The 24305-nt window shown below is 52.0% G+C and overlaps 1 protein-coding gene across 4 annotated transcripts in view; it reads right to left on the reverse strand.

Moving 5' to 3' along the window:
• The window catches only part of XYLB (xylulokinase), a 35040-nt gene extending 17077 nt beyond the window's left edge, over positions 1-17963 (reverse strand). For 3 of the 4 annotated variants that reach the window (XM_070391596.1, XM_070391597.1, XM_070391598.1), the window contains exons 1-10: positions 17863-17963; positions 16522-16604; positions 12761-12830; positions 10235-10315; positions 7611-7697; positions 6922-7050; positions 6073-6138; positions 4859-4931; positions 2716-2834; positions 1734-1815 (exon numbers count right to left, since the gene is read on the reverse strand). In XM_070391596.1, coding sequence (XP_070247697.1) covers positions 1734-1815; positions 2716-2834; positions 4859-4931; positions 6073-6138; positions 6922-7050; positions 7611-7697; positions 10235-10315; positions 12761-12830; positions 16522-16604; positions 17863-17919 — 847 coding nt within the window. In that variant the 5' untranslated portion in view covers positions 17920-17963. Of the gene's footprint in view, positions 1-1733; positions 1816-2715; positions 2835-4858; positions 4932-6072; positions 6139-6921; positions 7051-7610; positions 7698-10234; positions 10316-12760; positions 12831-16521; positions 16605-17139; positions 17148-17862 lie in introns of those variants that run through there. The other variant, XM_070391599.1, reaches the window with a different exon arrangement.
• Between the last annotated feature and the right edge of the window lie 6342 nt (positions 17964-24305).

The raw sequence follows: 24305 nt of genomic DNA on the forward strand, positions 1-24305 counted from the left end.
GGCTCTGTGGTCAGGGCCTTTGATTTGGGCTGGGACCTCTTCCCTAAGGCAGTCCACACTCCCCACCCACCATCAGGGGCTCCCAGGAGCGCTGAGAACGGAGGGGGCCAGATGAAGACACCAGGACACACAAAAAATAAAAATAAAAAATAAAAGACACCAGGACACATACGGCAGAAAAAGACAGACGTGAGATGGGAGTGAGGGGCTTTCCCTGGTCCAGGGGTAGGGAAAGGGCCGGGTCATGTGGCCCACACAGCGATCTCGATCTGCCTTGTTCACTGATATCTGAAAGAAGGCCCGTCACGTAGTAGATGCTCACTAAACAACGGGAGAACGAATGAATGAGTGAAAGGAGAAATGTGGGAAGAGGTGGACTCAGACATTGCTGATGAGGTGCAATCAGCAGTGTGTGTCAGAGCCTTGGGTCCAGGAATCCCCCCCAAGAGCGTATCCTCTAGTCCCCAGAGTCCAGGGACAAGACGCAACACAGGATGTGCATCTCAGCATTTGCACCGGAAGCCACGCCAACCTCCACCACAGCGGACTGGGGAAATCAATGCTGGGACAACCGCACCGAGACAGCCAGGAAAACGTTGGACACAAGCCTGGCCTGGTGGGTTGGACACAAAAAGGTCGGAAGGACGGCCATCACTTGTACTGTCAGGCCTCAGTGGGTGGGGAGTTTGGGCTGCTTTAGGGAAGTGGCTGGTCCCAGCCCAATTTTAACTGTTTATGGATGATTTTTACATCCTTCCTTTGGTTTGTCAGTATTTAATTTTTTTTCTGCAATGAAGAGGCATCCCTTGTGAATAAAACAAAAGCGTAAGCTTTTGTTCGTCGGCTTGTTATTGTTGTTTTAATGAAGGTGCAAAAAATGTATTATTTAAAGCAACAGCAGCCTGAAGATGAGACTCAGGGAGGGACCGGCCTGAAACCAAAGTCCAAGAAAAAGGACAGAAAGCTGCTTCTTTGTCATTTCAGCTCACACGTGCCCAGAAGCGGGCACTTCAGGGGTTATAAGCAGGCTCAGTATCCTCCCGGGCGTTCTCCTCGTTGGGAGAGGAGGTAAGAACTAACACATGCTCCTAAGGCAGTGATGGCGAACCTATGACACGCGTGTCAGAGGTGACAGGCGAACTCATTTTTTTTTATTTTTCTTTGTTAAATGGCATTTAAGTATATAAAATAAATATCAAAAATATAAATCTTTGTTTTACTCTGGTTGCAAAGATCAAAAAATTTCTATATGTGACACGGCACCAGAGTTAAGATAGGGTTTTTCAAAATGCTGACACGCCGAGCTCAAAAGGTTCGCCATCACTGTCCTAAGGAGACTCAACGAACTTATTTTCACTTTGAAAGGAAAACAAGGTGTGTGCATGAGGAATAAGCCCCACCGGTAGATCAAATGACGGGTAGGGACTCAAAACCGAGTCCCAGAGGAAGGGTTAGAGGGAGGGGGAGGCTTAGCTTGGACCAGAAATGGCAGGTCTAGGAGCGGTGGGCAGGACTGCCTTCCTTGATCGCCGTCAGTTTTCTCCTGGGTGGGGAAGCGGCCCTGTGGCTCCTGAGGACAGGCAGGGCCACGGTGGGGCAAGTCCAGGGAGCCAGCTTTCAGGAGTGGAGCCTACAGCCAGGGAGGGCGGGGCCCCACCCGAGGGGGGCTTCATGGAGGCCAGGCTACGGACCAAGGCCGGCTCCCTGGGGAGCGACACCCGCCAGGGACTCACCTGGGTTGTCCCCAGTGAAGGCCACCACTTTGCATCCCGGAGGAAACCCGTAGCGCTGGACGTAGTAGGAAGAAACGGGCCCCTGAGGAGGAAAAGCCGGGACCCTCTGCTGAGGCCAAGCCCGCCTTCCCAGCACAGCGTCCACCCGCAGGCCCCGGGGCTGGGTCCGGCTCCAGGTCACAGCCCGGAGCCGCGTCACTCCCTGTGGCAAACCGGGATGTCCCTCCTGATCACAAAAGGTCAGAGGAGCCCGGACAGGTCATCCCACCGCCTCCAAGACCACTTGATGTTGAAAGTCAAGGGTCACCAGAGCAAGCCCATCTGCAACTTGCACATGTCATGAGAGCTTCAAATTCTGGATGTAGCATGAAAACTAAGCAAATGAATTACCGGGGGGCACCCGTAAGCCAACTCCGAGGAGTAGACAAACCCTGACACGCTCCCCTGATCAGCCCAGCCATCGGATTAAGAACCACTGGAAGCCCTGGTCGGGGAGCTCTGTCGGTTCGAGCATCGTCCCCCTACGCCAAGGTTGGGGGTTCCATCCCCGGTCAGGGCACATATAATAACCACCAATGAGTGCATATGTAAGAGCAACAGCAAACAGACGTTTCTCTCTCCCTGCCTCTCTCGTTAAAATTAATAAACATTTTTTTAAAAAAAGAGTAACTGGACACATGAACGCAGATGTCAACGGTCCAAAAAAAAATAAACCCAAAAGGCAGTGCGGGGAAGGGGTCCCCCAGGAACCAGGGCCCTCAGGCTGTGGGACCAGAGGGCAGGGACCCCTCTAGACAGATGCGTAAACTTTAGAAAGCACAGTTAGGAAAAGAAAGCGCCCCCCCCCCCCCCCCCGCCCTTTCCCTGACTTTACTTTAGTCCTGAAAGTTTAAAATACATGATAAGATTTCCTGGTGTCTGGGAAGAAACGTTTGTTCCCTCCAGCTCTTCAAGGAGCCACGTCCCTGGAAAGAGGACCTACCACAACTGAGCATGACGGTACCGGGGGGCCCAGCTTCTCCTCTAAATGGGGTGCACAGGCACCAAGGCACGCCTGGGCCCAGACTTTGTCCTGGATCTGCAACAAGTTCATTCCAGAACCTACGGACGGCAGGAAACAAGAATTAGAAACACCTTGCAAAAATGCACAGACCTGGGAGGGCGGATCATGCTCTCGCAGCAAACTTGGACCAGCGGAAGGTATACCATGTCCCTGGGTCACGCTGGACCCAGCCAGCCAGCGGCCAGCAGGGCCCCGGGAACCACAGGCCCCGCCCCACCACCGCTTCTTCCAAATACTTCCTCAGCAGCTCAGACACCACGGCTACCTGGAAAGCTGCTGCTCCCAGACCTGGCCGAGACCTGGCCAGGGGAGGGGAATATGTTGACAAGGAACTGCTCTGTGTGCCCTGAAGTTCAAGGTGTCTCCTCAGAGGTAGCCCATTGCTGATGTGGGCCAGCCCTCAGGGACTTCCCAACCACACCGAACTTCGGGGACAGCCCTCAGACTCCCCTAACCTTCCTCCTGCTCCTCACCGAGCTCACCTCGTCTTGGCTACCACGACCTATTTCTCCCAAGGCTTTGCTCGGGACGGGGAAGGGGATGGAACCCGGAGCACAGGTGGAGGCAGACAGAGGGGGCTGGGGCAGGGATGGAGTCACCTGCCCATGAGAGGCAGCTGGTAAGTTAGGCGGTGACTCCTCAGGTGAGGGAGCAGAAGGCCCAGTGACTCCTCAGGTGAGCGGAGGAAGGCCCAGCGGAGGCTGAAGATCGTGGCCCTCGGGCGTGCCTACGGGAGCAGTGAGCAGCGTGTGACCTGCCCCAGAGGCACCCTGCCTCAGGGAGAGGTGGGGAGCACGGGTGCACACCCCGGCTCGTCCACGTGTAAGTTCTGCTGATCTGAGTTCTATGCCATTAGCTGCAGGGACCTTTACTTCTCCAGACTGTGAGTGAAGCTGGGGGCCGGGGGGGGGGGGGGGAGGGGGGGGGCACTCCTTAACCGCCTCTTTTTATCCCCCTGAAAACTCGAATAACGTCTGGAACACGACAGCACTCGAAAACTTCAGCTGGATTCCCGGGGGCTGAGAGCACTCACTCTGTTCTGAAGCCACTTTGCCAGGTCCGGGCTCCTGCTCTACACCCTCCTCCTGCTTCTGGTCACTCCTGCAGCCTAGGCCCACCCAAGAGTTCCTTCAGTATCTCCTCCCAGCCTTCCTCCCTCCCTGCTACCATTTCCATTTATTTTTGTTCGGGCTTTTTATTTCATTTTTCTAAAATATGCTTTTACTGATTTCAGAGAGAGGGAGAGGGAAAGAGGGATAGAAACATCAATGAAAGAGAAACATAGATCCGCTACCTCCTGCACACCCCCCACTGAGGGTCGAGCCTGCAACCTGGGCATGTGCTCTGACTGGGAATTGAACCAGCGACCTCCTGGTGCACGGGATGACTCTCAACCACCTGAGCTGCGTCAGCTGGGTTTTGTTCAGGTTTTTATTCCAGAAGCTCACAACTCCCAGGAGTTTCCCAAATGTGAACAAAAACGTCAATAAGTGACTTCTGGGGGAGCCAGGTTCCAAGATTGGCCCCGGCTCACCCCTGAGTCCAGGTGTTCACGCCTGTGAAGTCCTCACCTCCCCACACCTGGGTGGGTCTGTGCGACTATAGGCTGGGGCAGAAGTGATGGCACCTCAATTCCCAGATTAGGGTGTCAGTCCTTCCTGGGGGAATCCAGCCGTGTTGTCATCAACAGCCCCCCAGGAACCGAGGCCTCTGACCAACAGGCCTGTGTGTGAACCTGGATCCTCCAGCCCATCACGCCTCTGAATGGCTGCAGCCCAGGGTCGCCAGCTGGACGGCCCCCTCACGAGAGCTCCTGAGCCAGAATCACCCAGCTAAGCTGCTCCCACATTCCTGACCTTCAGAGACTCTGGGCAGAGAAACATTTGTGACCTGCAGCAGCGAACTGCTCGGGTCGTCTGCCAACAGCAAGGTAACTAACACCCTCCCTGCTTGGCAGCAGATAACAGGCCTGAAAGACTGGCACCGGCCAGGTGGACGAGGCTCACACTGCCTGCGCGCCCACTGCACGGGCACACGCCCAGGACTCCGCGGGCTCACTCACCGTCACTGTGGTCAATAGGGCAGTAGGACCCCAGGAACAGGGAAGCGGCAAAACTGCTGACCAAGGAAATTCTCTGTAAGAGAAGGAAACTGAGATATGACTCACTTCCATATATTCTAAGCCAGCGGTCGCCAACCTTTCGGACTTCACAGACCACCAGTGGTCTGCGGACCACCGGTTGGCGACCACTGCTCTAAGCAACTGAATACTTCACACACACACACACACACACACACACGCACGCACACACACACACACGAGAAGAGCTTTATATTGTGAGCAAGATGCCCCAGTAATGGCCGAGGCATCTCACCCTGCAGGTTCTGACAGTCCATACCACTGTCAAGTTGAACAGAGAAAGGCACACTTAGGGGAGCGGGTTTTCCACCCGGCATCCAGGGAGCGTGGTGCCGAGTTCCTGCCTCCTCTTCTGTGGTCTCTGTATCTCAGCGGTTCTCAACCTGTGGGTCTCGACCCCTTTGGCGGTCGAACGACCCTTTCACAGGGGTCGCCTAAGACCATCCTGCATATCAGATATTTACACTACGATTCATAACAGTAGCAACATGACAGTTCTGAAGTAGCAACGAAAATAATTTTATGGTTGGGTCACAACATGAGGAACTATATTTAAAGGGCCAGGAGGTTGAGAACCACTGCTGTATCTAGTCACAAGGGAAGTGGGATGTGTGACCGCAGGACTCAGACCCAAAAAAGACACTTGAGGGTTCAGAGCAAGAATCAGTGAAAGCTGGTCCCTAGGAAGCTTTCAATTGGCCCAGGTTTCAGATGTCAGCTGGGGGGTCTGTGCTTCCACAAGAGAACCACGGGCCCCTGGACCAGGGCAGAGAACGCCAACACCTCCTGCCCCCATCAGCCACCTCTGTCCTGTGTTTCCCACAGAATTCAGAGCGGGCTTTTCACCCCTGCCCACAGCCTACATGGCTAATGCTGCAAAGTAATCCTGAGTCGTTATCATGTAAATTGGATGTCAACTTCCAAGATTAAAAAGGCCCGTTGGGCCCAGTCACAGAAACAAGCAAATTGTTTCCAAATGAGAAAAAGAAGCAAAGTGAATGTATCATTTTTAATGTCCGCTAATCAATGTCGGTGTTTTTCCCCACCAATGCACATGAGATGTATTTCTGTTGAAGATAAGTATTAGAAAAGGAATTCAACTGTGACTTTGAATCAAGTAGGAACGTTTAACCAACCTCGGTGTGTGAGTAGGCCTCGGGGTTCTGCTGGTAAATCTTTGCAATTTGGTTTCCTGTAAATCGCTGAAAAAAAAGACGGCAAACTCTTAAAAACCCAAATCCCACGTGGAATGAGCAGCTCCATGTCCTGGAAATCCGTTAGTACGTGAAGACTTTAAAAAGGCCTCAGCAGTGCTTGGCACCTGCTGGCCACCTGAGTGACCAAGCCTCGCTCCGGACTGACACGCGGGGAGGCCTGCTCTGATCACGGCACCTGTGCAGGGGACTCGGGGGTCCCTTCCCCACCCACATCCTTCTGACCTCAGGTGGCCCCGGTGGGGTTGGCCCTGTCCCCAAAACCTGTGCTCCAGCGAGGGTCGCATGACCCCAGCTGGGGCTGGGCCGGTGACGGCCACCTGTGGGCGGGGTGGGGCCTTGGCTGAGGCCAGCAGGAAACAGGCACTCTTTTTATTTTTTCACTTTGCCAGGAACTGTATTGTCTTACAAGCACTGAGTCCTTTCGGCTTCAAAACTACCCAAAACCTGAGTGAGAGAGGCTGAAAGCAAGGCACCATCGTCACGCCGGCTGGCGCGAGGAGCACAGCCGTGTTCACACCTGGGCACACACAGGGGAGGCCAGGCCTGCTCTTGCTCGACGGGCAGCACAAGGAGGCAGGACGGCCTTGATCGGAACCCGGGGCCAGAGTGCCTAGTCCTGGCTCCTCTGGGACCCCACCCAGCCTCATGTGATCCCCACAGGGACCGGCCAACAGCTGTGTCCTCCCAGACACCCAGAGAAAAGGGACTGGAGCCAACTACCAGACCTTCCTCCCGGTCCCAGCCCAGCCCAAGGCCAGCCCTGCTCACCTCGTAGGCACGGGAGCCGGTGAGGCGGCTGAGAGCCTGGGCCCCGCCCACGGCGGCCTCCAGCTGGCGGCACTGGGCTGTGGTGCTGGAGTCCATCCACACCGGGCAGTCGCGGATGGAGAAACAGGCCTGGAGAGAAGGGGCCAGGGCTCAGGCTTGCGCTCTGCCCGCTGGTGTGGGCGCCTCTGAGCAGGTGTGGGCGCCTCTTTCCTGGATGTGACCTTGGGAGACCCAAGGGCGAGCCCACCACACCCACACCTCAGCCTGGCCCACTGGGATCTCCCCCAGAAAGCTCGAGGTGCAAGGTTCTGGGGAGGATGCCCGAGTGCCCCAGGCGATGCTAGATGTGGGCGGGAAAGGATTCGTGCCACTCTGCCGGGGCACCTGGAGCCTGGGAGGAGAGGAGAAGCCAGAGCCGGCTTCCAGCATCAGGAGGCATCCGGCCCCAGGAGGAGATTCCCAAGGGGCCATGAGCCGGAGTCAGGCTGGGCAGGAGGGGCCGTGGGATGGGGGCTGCTAGCACCTGACCCTTTGTCCAGACACCAGGTATGCCCACTGCGGGGGGGCAGGGCAGACCCGACTCACAGGACTACCACCCAAGCCACCTTCCTACACCCCGACAATGCTCAAAGCCTCACACCTCAGGGCCTTCCTTTCCCCTCTTAGACTCCCCCATCCTGGCCAGTTACCTGCAGCTGCTCGTGTAACGGGAGGTCTGGTGACAGGCTTGTCAGCACCCGACTGGCCCCAGCTTTCCAGTATATACTTCCATGTTGCTGTCCAGGGAAAGCCAAGTACACGCTCATTAGGCCACACGTGTCGCAGCCTTCAGGAGACACAGAAAGACCCCAGACCACACGCAAAGAACTGGGCTCCACAGAGCTCATCCTCTTCAGGAGCCTTGGTTTTCCTGTCTATACCAGTGGTCGGCAAACTCATGAGTCAACAGAGCCAAATATCAACAGCACAACGATTGAAATTTCTTTTGAGAGCCAAATTTTTTAAACTTAAAGTATATAGGTAGGTACACTGTTATTAACTTAATTAGGGTACTCCTAAGGCTTAGGAAGAGCCACACTCAAGGGGCCAAAGAGCCGCATGTGGCTTGCGAGCTGCAGTTTGCCGACCACGGGTCTATACAATGGGGAGGAACTCTGCCCCGTCCACCTCACAACTTGTAGGAAGACTCCAAGAACGAACGGTCAGTCTGGATATTGGTGCTTTTGTAAAACTGGATTTAAGTGTATTGCTCAGAATATTACCTGAAATTCACCCATCCATTCATGTCCAGGGGTGGGCAACCTTTTTCCCACCAGGGGCCATTTGGATATTTAACTTCATTCTCGGGCCACACAAAAATGATCAACTTAAAAATTAGCCTGCTCTATTTGGTCGAACATTTAATTAGCTCGCCCCTAATGCCTTGGCAGGGCCCGACCCAATGATTTTGCAGGCCTTCTACGGCCTGCGGGCCAGATGTTCCCCACCCCTCCTTACCCATCCATTCATTCCACAAACACTGACCACCTAGATCAGCCGTGGGCAAACTACGGCCCGCGGGCCGGACGGATCCGGCCCGTTTGAAATGAATAAAACTAAAAAAAAAAAAAAAAGACCGTACCCTTTTATGTAATGACGTTTACTTTGAATTTATATTAGTTCACACAAACACTCCATCCATGCTTTTGTTCCGGCCCTCCGGTCCAGTTTAAGAACCCATTGTGGCCCTCGAGTCAAAAAGTTTGCCCACCCCTGACCTAGATCATGCCAGGCATAGGACAGATGCATCAGACAGCACTGTCCCCGTTCTGCAGGACACTGAGGTTGAGTCAGGAAAGAAGATTCACATGTATAATCAGAAAACCCTGGAGGTGCAGGCAGGGCTGCGGGAACAGACAGGAGGGCCAGGTGGAGAAAAGGGCGGCATCCTAAGCAGTGGGCCTGAGCTGGGGCAGGAGGTGGGTGATGGGGCTGGAGGGGAAGGCGGCAGCATCAGGGCCTCGATGTCCATGCTCAGGAGGTTGGGGTTCATCCTGGAGGTGAGGGGACTCTGGCTTAAGGGGATGTGGCAGGGCCGAATGTATGAACGGCCCGTGGGAACGTTGGAGAAGGTTGGCTGCAGATAGGGAGGCTGGAGCCGAAGCCCAGAGGAATGTGATGGCACTAGGCCTGGGCAACAGAAGCAGAGTTGGAGAAGAGGTGGTAGATTCAGGAGTCGTGTACAAAGCAACGTGAGGACCCTTGGATGTGGGGGTGGGGAGATGACACCTGAGGCAGGGAGCCCGAGGAAGAGGTATGGGGACAGATGGGTGCTCAGTCTGGATCGTGGTACGTTTGCGGTGGTCATAGGGCACCCGGCCAGGAGGGTGAAGGAGATGCCTAGCAGGGAGAGGGTGTCTAGGCCCGGGATCAGGTGAGGGGCAGACAAGACCACCCAGGGAATCTGCTTAGTTTAACAAGGACAAGAGCAATCAATTCCTGTCCGGTCAGGCGGGAAGAGGCATCTTCTGAAAAATTAGTGAGCACTCCCTAATGAGGGCTAATCCAGCAGGGAGCGAAGTGACCTTAGAGACAAGTGACATCGTCTCTCTGTGCCTCAGTCCCCCCTCCCCCCATGTCAATGGCAATGACAATAAAAGTAGTAGCTAAAGCTTAAGGATTTTACATACTTTGGCACAGTTAAATTTCACGCATTTAACACTCACATTGAGCCTATGACAGATGAGGGTGAGGAGGCAACAGAGAGCTGGATGGCCTGTCCCAGGTCACCGCCGAAAATGGCAGAGCTGGGGATCAAACCAGGCAGCGTGCCGGAACCCCTGTGCTGACCACTCCGGGATCCCACCTCATAGAAATGGTATGAGGACTCAGATAACTTATATCATAGGCTCGGCACCGCGGCCAGCACACATTCATTGTTAGTAGTGGTAGTAGTAGTAGTAGTAGTAGTACCTCTACTACTGAAACTGCTACCATTGCTAGTATAATTTCTGCCTTTGGTTTTACCTCCAGGAAACAGAAATGCCATTTTAGTCATCACAAATTCATGTCAATCCCTCCATCCCCTCGTTCCTCCTCACCCACTGTCCTATTTCATGCGCAATCGTAAGAACTGTCTCAGATCCTTCTGCGAGGAGCCAAGCCATATACCCTCCAAGGCAAAACAGTCACAGGGGCTTCTACAATGACGAAATGTGCCCAGCGGGTCTCAAGGATGAGCACCCTCCCTCTTGGGGAGCAGGCACCTTGGCACCGGCTCCCCTGCCCTAGACAGCTGCCCTCGCGTGGTCCGTGCGGGCTGCTGCAGACAGACCTGGCCTGCCCCAGACAAGGCGAGGACTCCAGAGAAGTCGAAGCCCGAAGCCCTCATCTTCTCCAAGAGGATATCCAGAGCCTGGGAAGAAAACAGAATGCACCGTGACTGTAGCGATCCTTGGAACCCGACAACCACACAAGCCGCAGAACTGACACGGAAGGGCTTGCCAGTACAGCGGAGGTGACGAAGAAGGAACGGATACAATGAATGAGAGAGAACCATGGATGTGAGAGACACAGGGACTGGTAAGCGCCCCGACCGGGGATCAAACCTGTAACCCAGGTATGTGTGTGCCTTGACCTGGAATCAAACCTGCAACCTTTTGATGTACAGCGTGATGTTCCAACCCACTGAGCCATCTGGCCAGGGCTAGGCCAAAACTATTTTGAAAAAACGGAAGCGCTAACCACTAATCCTTAACTTCTGCTTCTGCAATGTGTGACGTCCAAGCACTCGGGAAGAGAGAAAGCAAGGCGGCTCAAATTTTGGTTTCGTTGATTTGTGTTTTCGACCCACCATATTGATGATGTCACTTCACTGCCATGGAGAAGTGAAAAGCAAAGCAGAGGGCTCCCACCAGAAGGCGGCTCCAGGCCCACAGTCCCCATGTCCCGGCGGGAGGGACAGTAGGCAGCAGGTGGCTGTTTATCCCAACCCCTCCACCATCCACCCTCCAGTTGGCATCTTCTTCCTCGCAAGACCCCCCCGGGGGGCACAGATGGCAGTGCCCAGCAGAGCTCGACACTTCCCCTAAGATTTCCTAGCAAGAATTAGAGAGTCGCCGAAACCGGTTTGGCTCAGTGGATAGAGCGTCAGCCTGCGGACTGAAAGGTCCCAGGTTCGATTCCGGTCAAGGGCATGTACCTGGGTTGCGGGCACATCCCCAGTGGGAGATGTGCAGGAGGCAGCTGATCGATGTTTCTCTCTCATCGATGTTTCTAACTCTCTATCTCTCTCCCTTCCTCTCTGTAAAAAATCAATAAAATATATTTAAAAAATAAAAATAAAATAAAATAAAATGTTTAAAAAAAAAAAAAAGAATTAGAGAGTCACCACAGGCAGGGATTTCCTTGTGGGCGGAGAAGCCACCTGAGCTCCTGGCTGACCCCGCCATCCCACCCAGGGCAGGGTTGTGGGATGGCTGTGGCTGGGAGCTGCTGATATGCCACAGGGGACGCAAAGGCTGTGGCTGTCAACTCTAACTCTGCCTGCCAAACCCCTGCAGGGAGTGTGGTGCAGCTGGGGCAAGGATGGGCAAAACTAGAGCTTGTCCAATCCTAGAGGCTGCTCATAATTATAAACCACCCTCAAACCATCCCCAACCCCAAGCCTGGCTCTCTACCCACTGCTCACCCCCAAATCAAGGCCTGGACCTCGTCACTGGGACCTCTAGACACCAACTCTTGCCTGTCACCCCCAACCCCTCTACCACTGCCCCTCAGTCTGGCTCAGCCCTCTGAAGCACATTTTGGCCAGCCTGCCTGGTGGAAAGTCATCCTTTTAAAAAAAAAAAAAAAAAAAAAAAAAAAAAATATATATATATATATATATATATATATATATATATATATATTATTGATATTTTAAAGAGAGGAAGGGAAGGGGATAGAGAGTTAGAAACATCGATGAGAGAGAAACATCCATCAGCTGCCTCCTGCATACCCCCTACTGGGGATGTGCCCGCAACCAAGGTACATGCCCTTGACCAGAATCGAACCTGGGACCCTTGAGTCTGCAGGCCGATGCTCTATCCACTGAGCCAAACCGGTTACGGCTGGAAAGTCATCCTTGACCCCCGTCCTCCAGTGTGAGTCAGGGTCAGGCTGATAAATAAGAAATCAGACTAGTTATCTCAACAGAAAGAATTTCCTACAGGAATTTGGTTAGACGGGTATTGGAGGTCTGAAAAAGCTTTGGGCAGACACATTCAGTTCTGCCTTTGGCTGGCCTCCAGTTTCAGGGCTTCGCGTCCCCTGTGGCGTATCAGGCAGCTCCTAGCCCGGTCCTGCCTGTCTGTGCGGTCCACACCCTGGGTCCTGTGGCCCCATGGGTCACCTGGATCTGGCAACAGGCATCTTCCGTTCTCATTGGTCTTGAGTGGGCAGGCCTGCTTGAACCTGATGGGGCAGGTCACCAGCCACCATTCCGGGAGGGGAGGGGTCTGGGGACCGAGCACTAAGAAGCCAAGGCTGTGTGTGTGGATCTCAGGGCATTAGGGTGGCCACAGGCCTGAGTATTTGGGAAAGGTCTGCTCTGTGGTATCTGGAAGGTGGAGACTGGCTGGACTTTCCAGCTGCTATGGCTCCCGAACCCAGAAGCCCTTTGTGAGTTCTCTCAGCTCAGTACTGATACCAGCTGAGGCCGGGCCTGGCCCTAGGAACCACACGGCCTCCAGTTCCCCGTGAGGACTTGGCCTCAGCAGATGTTCTCACGAGCTGCCACCTTTGGGCTTCCTAGCAAGTCACCAGGTCTGCTGGTAAGGCAGGCGGGAGACAGGAGAGGGACAGGGATCCCTGTGCTCACCTGGACCCACATCAGGACTGGAGAAGTCACTGTCAGACCATCTTGGTGAACATGAACTCCACCCTGAGTCCTACAAGGAGAAGAAGAGAGAATGAGGGACAGAGCTGGGGCCCAGCAGAAGCAGATCCTGGGTAACTCCAGTGGAGGCAGAAACTCCCCCTCCTCCAACCTTAAGAGGGGACGCTAGATTGAACAGGCATGAATGCTGAGTGAGATGGAAAGAGAAACCATGAAAATTGCCCAGAGTGGCAATTCTCAGAAAGCACCAGCAAAAGCAAGCCTTGGAAGGCAGGCACTGGTGTCACTTGATCAAGAAGGGACTGGGGGAGCACGGGATTGGAAGAGAAGCCCTCCCAAATCCATTGCATTTGGAGAGGGAAAGGTGTGGCTACAGGAGGAGCTGGACCTGTGAGAAAAGTTCTTGGCTATCAGACCGAGTCCTTGGATTACAATCTGTGGAAGGTTACCTGGAACCCTCTCCCGCTCCTCCTCACCCCTGCAAGACCCTCATCCAAAATGATAAACTAATTAGAAATAAGATTTAAAATAACTACGTGCACTGGGTACTTTTTGCCTCATTACAAACCACTTCAAAACGTAATGGCTTGAAACTACTTAGCTCACACTTCTGTTGGTCAGTCACTGGGCTGAGCTCAGCTGGTTGGTTCTTCTGGTCTCACTCATGCATCTGTGGCCAGTTAACTGTAGCTAGAGGGCTCTGCTTCTGGAGGCTGAATTCTGCTTCTCTTAGCTGGGGATATGGGGGCAATGAGGCCACAGGTCCCTCAATCTCCAGCAGTCTAGCCTGAGCTTGTTCATGTGGTGGCTGTACAGGATTCCAAGAATGAGAGTAGATGCACGCAAAGCCTATCGAGGGCTGGGGTTAGAATTGGCACAATGTTACCTCCCCCATGTTCTACTGATTAAAATCGACAGGTGGAGAAAGGACTCCATCTCTTAATGAAAGGAGCTGCAAAGTCACATAGCAAAGGGCATGGTACAGGGAGGCATGGAGGATTATGGTCATTTCTGCAATACACCACAATGTGCAAAATCCATATGTTAAGCATATTAAGATATACATGAAGTGCTCAAAAGAAGAACTAATAAAATGGGAAAACACAGTCTGAGCTTAGGCAGGAAGACTTGACCTCTTGTCAATTCCCTCCAAGTTAATTTATAAATGTAATGTGATCTCAATAAAAATATTAATAACTTTGCTTTCTGGAACATTAAATGCTGATCCTAAAGTAAGCATCAATTAAGGACGAGAAAGAGTAGCCATGGAAACTGAAAAAGAAGAACAATCAGGGAGGACCAACAATTCCAGATATTAAATCCTATTCTAAAGCTGGAATAATTAAAACGATGTGTTACTGGCTCATGAGCAGACACACTAACCAATCAAGCCAGAGAAAATGCCCAGAAATAGACCTAAACACACAGAGAAATTGAGCATATGATAAGGCTGGTATCTCAAATCAGCGAGGTAATGATGGGCTTCTAAAAAAAATATGTTAAACCACTGAAGAGTCATCTGGGAAAAAATTAAGTGTATGTAGAAATGTCATGCCATGTACCTAAAGAAACTCCCAAGTACTTTTATATTGGAAAACTGAAATCTTATAAGAACTAGATGCAAACATAAGTGAATTCCTTCATAATCTTGAGTAAGGGAGGCTTTTTAAAGTATGACTCAAAATCTAGAATAGGAAGAGATGGAGAAATTCAATGGCATAGAAAACAAAGACCCATGCATGGCAACAACAGCAACAACCCATACACGAGTCAAAACAAACAAAAATCTGAGAAACATATTTGTGATTCATGTAACAAGAGAGATAATTCCTCTAATATGTGAAGAGCTCCTAGGAATTGATAAGAAATAGATAACCAATCCAACAGAAAAATGGGCAAAGGACATGAAAAATAACTTCACGAAAAAAAGAAATTCGAGTAGGTCTTCAACATATGAAAAGATGCTCAACTTCATTCACAATCTCTTTTACGGACCACCCTGAATTGGCAGTGCTGTGGGAAACACTCTCACGTATTGCTGGTGGGTTGCAAATCAATGCAATCCCTACGGGAAGAAATTTGGCTACATCTTCCGAAATTATAAATCTATTTGCTCTTTGATCCAGCAATCCTATTTCCAAAATTTTATCTTACAGATACACTAGTGCATATCTGTAATAGCATATGTAGGTAATTCACTACATCATTTTTCATTGCTAACAACCCAATATCCTTACATAGGAGATGGTAAATTTACCCAATGGAATATTATCTATATCATAAAAGGCCTGTGGTCGTCACGCCGTAACCGCGGAACAAGCAAACAACTGGTCCTCAGGAGGTGCATGGAGCACCTCTCGCATGCAGGCCAGGCTCCCACGGGGCTGGTGGGGCTGGGGCAGTGGAGGCAGGGCCCGCGGCTTGCAATGGCGGAGGCAGAGCCCATGGCTCGCGCAGGGCGGGCCTGGGTCTCACACAATTTCTTGCACTGGGCCTCTAATGCATCTATAAAAAGAACAAAGCAGTTCTACGTACTGACATGGAAAACACAGGCAAGTGACTGTGAAATGAATAAAGCAAAGTACAGAATGCTATATATGGTAGGCTTTTTTCTGTGTAAGAAAGGGAGAAAATAAGAATATTCTTATCTGCTAATATTTCCACATGAAACTCTGGAAGGATACACCAAAAACTAACGAAAGAAGTAGAAGAGGCCAGGAGGGAAGAGATGAGATCATAGAGGGATTAAAACTTTTCAGTGTAGGCCTTTTGTTTCTTTTGAATGATGTACCAACTACATGCAATGCCTAGTAACAAAACATTTTTATTAAAACAACCGCTTTGGAAGAGAACTGGCAATTTCTTAAAAAGTTAGACATACACCTACCATACGACTTAGCCGTTTCTGGGTATTTCATTTCCAAGAGAAATGAAAGCTTATGTCAACACCAAGACTTGCATGTGAATTTCACAGCCTCCTTATTTATAATAATAAAAAACTGGGAACAACCCAAGTGTCTCTCATCAGGTGAATGGACAAACTAATTGTGATCCGTTCATACAGTGAATACTACTGAGCAATAAAAAGAACAAACTGCTAAACATGGATGAATCTCAAAATGATTGTATTGAACTAGAGGCCTGATGCATGAAGATTCATACAAGAATGGGCCTTTCTTCCCCTTGCTGCTGGCACTGCCTGTGCTCAGGCCCGGAGCCACCTTTCCACCTTCCCACGCTGCCCAGAGGCCCGGAGCGGCTAGGACAGTGCGGAATGCCTGCATCCCGCCCTGCCCCCTTCCCCCCACCGCTCAGGCCTACGTATGCAAATTAACCCGCCATATTTGTTTGCATTAATTTGCATACTCACTCCTGATTGGCTGGTGGGCATCACAAAGGTATGGTCAATTTGCATCTTTCTCTTTTATTAGTGTAGATTAAAATGTCAGATTAAAAAAGAGTATATGACTCCCTTTATATAAAATTCTCAGACCCAGCAAAGTACCTGATGCAAAGTCTTGATTGGTATCTACTGCTTATATGCATGAATGAATGGGTGAATGAATGGAACTGCAAAGGAATGGAGGAGGGAGCATTCCAGGCCTAGAAAAAGGGGTGCTGAAGACCACAACTCCTGCAGTTGGATGAAGCCAGATAATATGTTTATGGATGTTAAAGGTTGAGTGGGGGCCCCCCCAAACCAACACCCCACACACAGAGAAACATGCACACGAGGTACATACCCAAATTCTGGAAGGTCTCTGTCAAAATGCACACTGTCCTCATAGAAGACATTCATCGCTGCATCGACAGCAACCACTTTCACCTGCAAAGCATTCGAGACGATGGGGTAGAGAATTTCCCTCAGCTGCTACACAGGGCCAGGGACAAACTTCATCAGGTGAAGTGAGTGGTTCAACCTGGAGACCTTCTGGAAGGCTGGGATGCATTGTCGTAACCATGGCAACCGAGCCTCACCTGGGGACATGCCCCAAGATTTAGTACAATGAAGCTGAGACTGCGTTGAAACACCTTTGTAGCTCAAGGAATCTCTGCCCGCCAAACACCCAAAGCCAAGGCCCTCTTAGAGAAAAATGTTCACAGATGAGCTGATTCCTGGCCAGGAGGCCTGAGAAAGCCCTAGAGGCGAAGGAATGGCAGGCTAGGGTTTGGAGATGCCTCTGGGGGACCATGTCTGCAGGGATCTGAGAGACCAGGCAAGGCCCCTGGGCTGTTCCCACAGGGCACCGCCGTGGTCCGGAGACAGACTGTGTCGCAAAGCAGCAGACCTCCAAACCCAGGGGCACAATTCCTTTCCCAGACATATGGGGAAACTGAGGTCTTAATGCAACCAGCCTTACCCAGGGTCCCATAAGACTCTCTGCTCGCGGACTGGTCTGCCTTCCCTAGCCCATCTGAGAAGAGAGGTTTGACTACAACTGCGCTGATTGCCCAAGTTAAGAAGGGGCGCCTTTGGCCAATTTTAACTGCTTGCCTGTCCATGGCATCCTGGGGACTGCATAGCCCGTCCTCTGTCATCAATGCTGGGCATGCTGACCCGGGCGGCGGGCTGGTGCCAACACAGGTTTGAACAAAGTTCAGGGTACGTTGTTCCATTTCACCAAAAAAAAAATTTCAAGCGGTAATCTGGTTCCAGGTCACCGGTTATGCCTGTGTGCTCACCTACCCGTCCGCCCCCCTCTTACACTAGCTGAGTACCTTCGGGGTCCTGTCACTCGGTGGCCGCGCCCCCAGGCCCCCCTGGGCACTTCCCCACCGCGCGCCCCCAGGATCCCGCCGCTGGGGGAGGAGGGGGCCGCCGTTTCCGGGAGGGGCGGGGTACGGGCCAGATCGCTGCCGCGTCTTGCGAGCAGGAGTGGGGGTGGGAGGGGTATCACGGGCAAGGCGTCCTCGGGCAGGGACGCCGGGTCCCCGAGAAGTCCGAGAGGGAGGTGTGCCCACGACTTGGCCTGGGTGTCCCCGCACCGGGGTCCCCACCAACCCGCCGGGCGAAGCGGAGGCGGCGGCCCAGCCCCGCTGGCCCGGCCCCGGCCCCGGCCCCGGCCTCGGCCCCGCGACAGTACCTGCTGCGTGCTGAAGTCCCAGCCCAGGCAGCAGAGGCGAGCTGCGGGCTCGGCCATGGCCGCGGAGGCTCCAGCGCGCGCCCGTCCGTCCTTCCCGCGGCGTGACTGTCGCCGCGATCCGCCGCCCAGAGACGCAGGGGCCGCCCCTCGCCCCGCCCGGCCGGACTCCTGGACCGAGTCACCCGCCGGCTGTGCTCTGGCTCCACCTGCCGGGCGACGGGGGCGCGGACAGGCTCGGTCCGGGGCTGGGACGCTGGGACGCTGGGACGCTGGGACTTTGAACCAGTGCACGGGACAGGCGCGCTCTGCGCAACCCGCTCGCACCAATCCCCTACCCTGTCCCTCCTCCCCATCCAGCTTTAAGCCAGCTTGCGCCTGCCTATGGCTGGTGGCCCTTGGCCTGGAGACCTTGGGTCCTGGAACAGATGCCCACGCATGGGGGTGACTCAGGGGTCACAGGGAAAGGTGCCCTGGGCTGGAGGCAGTGGGCTCCAGCAGGCCCTGTTCTGACCCAGCCAATCTGAGTGTCTCCCCATGTGCCACATTCCACCTCTGCATCCAAAACCAGAACTCCTGAGGCACCAGGGATTGGTGAATCGGGGGAGAGAGCGCAGGGATTACATTGAGAAAACTCCCTTTCTTCCTGGAGCTGGGACACCTCCCCCCCCAACCCCCCCTCATTCCACTGGGCCATGTCCTTCTGTCCCTGCCAACATCCACCTAGGAGAGGCGCTCCTCTCAGGAGCTTTCCAGCCCCCAGATGCAATGGTCTAGTTCCCTGGTCGGCAAACTGAGGCTCGCGAGCCACATGCGGCTCTTTTGCCCCTTGAGTGTGGCTCTTCCTAAGCCTTAGGAGTACCCTAATTAAGTTCATAACAATGTACCTACCTATATAGTTTAAGTTTAAAAAATTTGGCTCTCAAAAGAAATTTCAATCGTTGTACTGTTGATATTTGGCTCTGTTGACTCATGAGTTTGCCAACCACTGGTCTAGTTACCTAGCTCTCTCTTGCTGAACTGCCTGGAGCCCAGATCCTCCTCTTGGCCCCAAGTCCCAAGATCACAGCAGAGCTGGGCCCAGAGCCAGTGAGTTGGACTCCAGAATCCACATTTAACCACTAAACAGGACAGTTTGCTGGGCAGCCTTGCGAGAAGGCCGGTGGCAATACACAAAGGTCTCAGGAAGGCTCTTTCTCGGGCTCCGGTCTCAAGGCCTCGCAGGGAGGCCTTGTCTTGCTGAGGGTGCCTTCCTCTTGGGCTGTGGCACCTCTGCCTTTCTGGTGACTCATCCTTTCTCTTGATATAATAGCCCTTTCACTGTTGCCACAGAGAAGACTGGGCGTCTGAAAGCCCATTTACTTACGTAAGGTCTGATCATTAGCAGGGAATGAAGACAGATCTCTTAATTCCAAATTGTCAGTGCCTCTCCTATTGTCTTCTTTGTTGATGTCCTGAAAAGGGGCACCCAGTGGTAGAGGGATTCTGGGAAGCCGTTGGCTTGGACGTTTCTTATATCAACATTTCTTAGTCTCCAGCAGGGCTCTTTCTCTTACCCAGGCTCTAAATGGGCAAAGCCCATCCACAGAAGAGGAGTCACGTGATCCCATTTGCATACTAGGAAGAGCACTAAAGATACTACTCGGAGAATGGGGGCCCAGGGGAGGAAGGGAAAATTGGTTCCAAAGTGGTTGCAGGAGGCCTGACCCAGGGCAGAGGTGCTAACGGATGGAGAGAAGTAGATGGACTCAAGAGATATTTAGGAAGCCCTGGGACTCTGTGGACTGAGAGAGGAAGTCAAGGACAACGCCCAGTTTTCTGGTCTGGGTGACTTGGTTGGTTAACTGTTGATGCATAAAAACACCCTCAAACTTGGTGGCTAAAACAACAATCTGTTGTTGTTCCTCACACGTCAGCGGGTCAGCAGAGGGTGAGCTGACCTAGACTAGGGCCAGTTGGGGTGGCTCTGCTGCACGTGTCTCTCATCTTCCTCTTCCTGGGACCAGCAGAGTACTCCCAGCATGCCCCTCTCCTAAAGCAGCAGAGCGTAAGAGGGCGAGGGCAAACGTGTGAGGCCCCTGCAGGTCTAGGCTTGGAAATGGCATCTGCACTTCTGCCTCTCTGACCCCCACGGGCAAGTGGTGGGAATGAGGCCATGGCAAAGGTGGGACACGGGGAGGAGGGAGAACCATGGCCACCAATGCCCTCGGCCACAGGCCACGCCCAGATGAGGGTGGCTCTGTTCTCAGAGTTAGGAGACATGGGTGGAGAAGCAGGCCGGAGGGAAGAAGGTGAGTTTAGTCAGGACACGGAAGGTTTGTGATGCCTGTGGATGTCTGAGTAGAGATGGTGAACAAGCCGTTGGATGTGTGGCTGAAGACAATGGTTTGGAAATGAGCAGCAGGTCCCGAAGGGAGTGACCTAGATAATGTAGAAAGGATGCAGGGTGGGATAGCTGGAGACCCCCAGAGGGGCCTGCAAAGGACAAGTCAAGGCGCAGGAAGAGACCATGAGTGAGGGGGCCGACGGAAGCCCATGGAAGGACCTTCCTGGGAGCTGACGCGCAACAGGGTCAGGCGCTGCGTGGAAGCCTGTCCCCGGGTCAGCAGTGAGGAGGCGGGTCATGGAAACGTTGCAAGAGCAGACTCGGGGTGCCCCGGAGGCCATAGTTTGTCAGATCTTTTTTATGCAGCACTGTTTTTAGGCTTTGTTTCTGTTGTCATATGTATATCTAATCCTGTGGTTCCCAAACCGCGTGCCTGAGAAGCTGCAGGGAATCTATAAGGGTGCTGCGGGATATTTTTGCTCTTCTAAGACGACACAGTGATACTCAGCATCTGGCAGGCACCCGGGCACTGCTAACGGGAGGCAGCTCCCAGCCCCGCATTAGATTGTGCTGCACGCCTCTCTAGGCCGTTCCACCCTGTCTTGGCCACCCTGTGCTTTCCTCGGTTGCAGTGAGGAACTACTACTGCAGGGAAATCAAGGTGAAACAGACCACAAGGATGGCATATCCCATCTGATCCCAATATTTGAGACGCTGCATAGCACCCCACAGGCTCACACGTCCCCTTGGGAAGTTATTTTGATTAAAAATGAAATATTTTCTCCTCCAACTTATGTGTATTATTTTCTTTAGGCAGCTACCAACTTGTTAGGGCATTTAGATATAATAAGCTGTTTGCACCTCACTACTTAATAAACAGAACTGATAGCATTTCTGTTGTCCTAGGACAGTGATGGCAAACCTTTTGAGCTCGGCGTGTCAGCATTTTGAAAAACCCTAACTTAACTCTGGTGCCATGTCACATATAGAAATTTTTTGATATTTGCAACCATAGCAAAACAAAGACATATTTTTGATATTTATTTTATATATTTAAATGCTATTTAACAAAGAAAAATCAACCAAAAAAATGAGTTCGCGTGTCACCTCTGACACGCGTGTCATAGGTTCACCATCACTGTCCTAGGAGTACCATGAAATAATTGTTGAGATTCTAAGAGTGTCATGAAGTCCAGCCATTTGGGAAACCGGATCTAGTTGGATGTATCTAAGTGCTCTGTCATAGTCAATGGTGTGTTCACCCCACATTTTTCTATGCAGGCTCCCTGTGAGTGACACTTGGGTGGACATCAGACTTATATATAGTTGTCTAAATGAGTTGTTTGAAGGGAGAAAAGTTACACCCAGCTAGTGTGGTTCAATGGTTGAGTGTCAACCCATGAACCAAGAAGCTGTGGGTTCGATTCCCAGTCAGGGCACATGCCCAGGTTGTGAACTTGATCCCCAGTAGGGGGACCACAGAGGGGGTGGGGGACAGCTGATCCATGATGTTTCTGTCTCTCTATCCTTCTCCCTTCCTTTCTGTAAAATAAATAAAAACGTATTTTTTTTTAAAAAGAGAGAAAAGTTAGAAGTATATCGGTAGCTTTAATTTCTATCCCTTACACTTCTAAGACAAAGACAAAAATCGCTAAATCAAAAATAATCAGAAATTAGGAAATAAAGTAGACAAATCAATTATAATTTAGGCTCACTAATTTATTATACATATCTGTCTGAAATTTTATAAAAGATTTCATCTTGGAATATGTTAGAAATAAGTAAATCTTCTTTCCATTCTATCTTCGTCAGGACAGTGGGAAGCTGTTACGAGTTGAAAATAGATGTTTGAACTATAGCCCCAGGGCCAACATCACACAGAGTTGTTTGTCCAAGTTGGAGGGTGAGGGGTGGGTCCTGTCTCCAGTTAAATAAATAACTCATGAAACTGAGGTTAAGATTTTTTTTTAAAGCTGAATTTGTTTTTAAACCTGAAGAAAAATTTGATGGACTTTGATGTTTAAGGAAAACAGATTCCAAAGAGTTCTGTGTGTGGGGGGGGGGGGGGGCGGGGGGGGCGGGGAGTGCTTATCTTTAACAAGTGTGAATACTTCTGTTGTGTATGTCTTTGTACTCACCTCAGAAGCTAATTTGACTTTAGGAAAATTAAATATTGTTGTAGATATCTTCCATTTTTCTGGAGGTGGGGCTGATCAGGTTCCCCACCTCCTTGCCTTCCCTCCTTCCCTCATTCCCTCAATGCCCCACCATGCCGGTTGCCCACCATGTTCTGCACTGCCCCCTCATGGTCAGCACACATCATAGCGAGCGATCGAACTCCCAGTCTCCTGATCAAACTCCCAAAGGGACACTTTGAATATTAGCCTTTTATATATATAGACTAGAGGCCCAATGCACGAAATTCGTGCAAGAGCTGGCCTTCCCAGCCTGGGCTGCCTTGCGGCCCGGTGGCCCCACCCGCCCCCCGCCCACTGGTCGTTCTGGAAGATCATTCAGGTAAGCTATTCTGCCGCCTGGTCTAATTAGCATATTAGCTCTTTATTATATAGAACTAGAGGCCCGGTGCACAAAAATTTGTGCACTGGGGCGGGGGGGGGGGGTGGTCCCCCAGCCTGGCCTGTGCCTTCTCGCAGTCTGGGACCCCTCGGGAGATAACGACCTGCAGGCTTAGGCCTGCTCCCGGGTGACAGAGGGCACGCCCAATCCCTAGGTGCAGCCCCTGGTCAGGCTCAGAGCAGGGCCGATTGGGGAGTTGCGATGCCACCCTCAGTCATGCTCAGGGTAGGGCCGATTGGGGGTTGGGGCACCGCCCCCTGTCACACTCAAGGCAGGGTCGATGGAGAGGTTGCGGCACCATCCCCTGTCACGCACAGAGCAGGGCCAATCAGGGGGTTGGGGCACTGCCCCCTGTCACTCACAGAGCAGGGCCTATCAGGGGGGTTGGGGCTCTGTACCCTGTCACACACAGAGCAGGGTCGATCAGGGGGTTGGGGAGCTCCCCCCTGTCACACACAGAGCTGCAGGGCGATCAGGGGATTGGGGAGCTCCCTTCTATCAGGCACAGAGCAGGGCTGATCAGGGGGTTTGGGCGCTGCCCCCTGTTACACTGATCCTGGTGCCGGGAGCCTCGCTGCTCCGCTGATCCCGGTGCTGGGAGGCATATTACCCTTTCACTATATAGAACAGAGGCCTGGTGCACGGGTGGGAGCCAGCTGGTTTGCCCTGAAGGGTGTCCTGGATCAGGGTGGGGGTCCCCACTGGGGTGCCTGGCCAGTCTGGGTGAGGGGCTGAGGGCTGTTTTCCGGAAGCGCGTGACTGAAGCTCCCAACCACTCCTTTTTTTCTTTTTTCTTTTTTTTTTTATTCTGGGCCAACTTTAGCTCTGAGGCCTCGCTGCTGAAAACATCGATACAATGTTGCAGTCCGGCTGGCTGAAGCCCAGCTGAATGAAAGTCGGTTTCTGGGGTTTTGTTTAGCTTCTTATTTGCAACATAGTACATAGTTGCTTAGAGTTGCATCTGAGAGGCCCGCAGCGGCAGGTGGGGAATGTTGGAGTCCGCATTCACTGGAGCAAGCAAGCCTCCCTGCTCGCTTCAGTGCATGGCTGCCAGCTGCCATCTTGGCTGACAGTTAATTTGCATAAGGATATGCTGATTAGCCAATGGGAAGGGTAGCGGTTGTACGCTAATTACCATGTTTCTCTTTTATTAGTGTAGATAAGCAATATAAAAAATACTGATATTTCCTGTTTTGTTTTTGTACTGTCACTGAAATCCAGTGTTTTCTGTACTCATAGTACAACACAATTCCAACACTCCACCTTTCAAGCCCCCTGTAGCTGTATCTGACTAGGACAGCGGTTCTCAACCTGTGGGTCGCGACCCCTTTGGGGTCGAATGACCCTTTCATAGGGGTCGCCTAAGACCATCGGAAAACACAGATATAATTACATATTGTTTTTGTGATTAATCACTATGCTTTAATGATGTTCAATTTGTAACAATGAAAATACATCCTGCATATCAGATATTTACATGACGATTCATAACAGTAGCAAAATTACAGTTATGAAGTAGCAACGAAAATAATTTTATGGTTGC

The sequence above is a fragment of the Myotis yumanensis genome, unplaced genomic scaffold, assembly GCF_028538775.1.
Source record: "Myotis yumanensis isolate MYYU_CA2020_CCGP unplaced genomic scaffold, mMyoYum1.0.hap1 SCAF_14, whole genome shotgun sequence".
Classification (NCBI taxonomy): Eukaryota; Metazoa; Chordata; class Mammalia; order Chiroptera; family Vespertilionidae; genus Myotis; species Myotis yumanensis.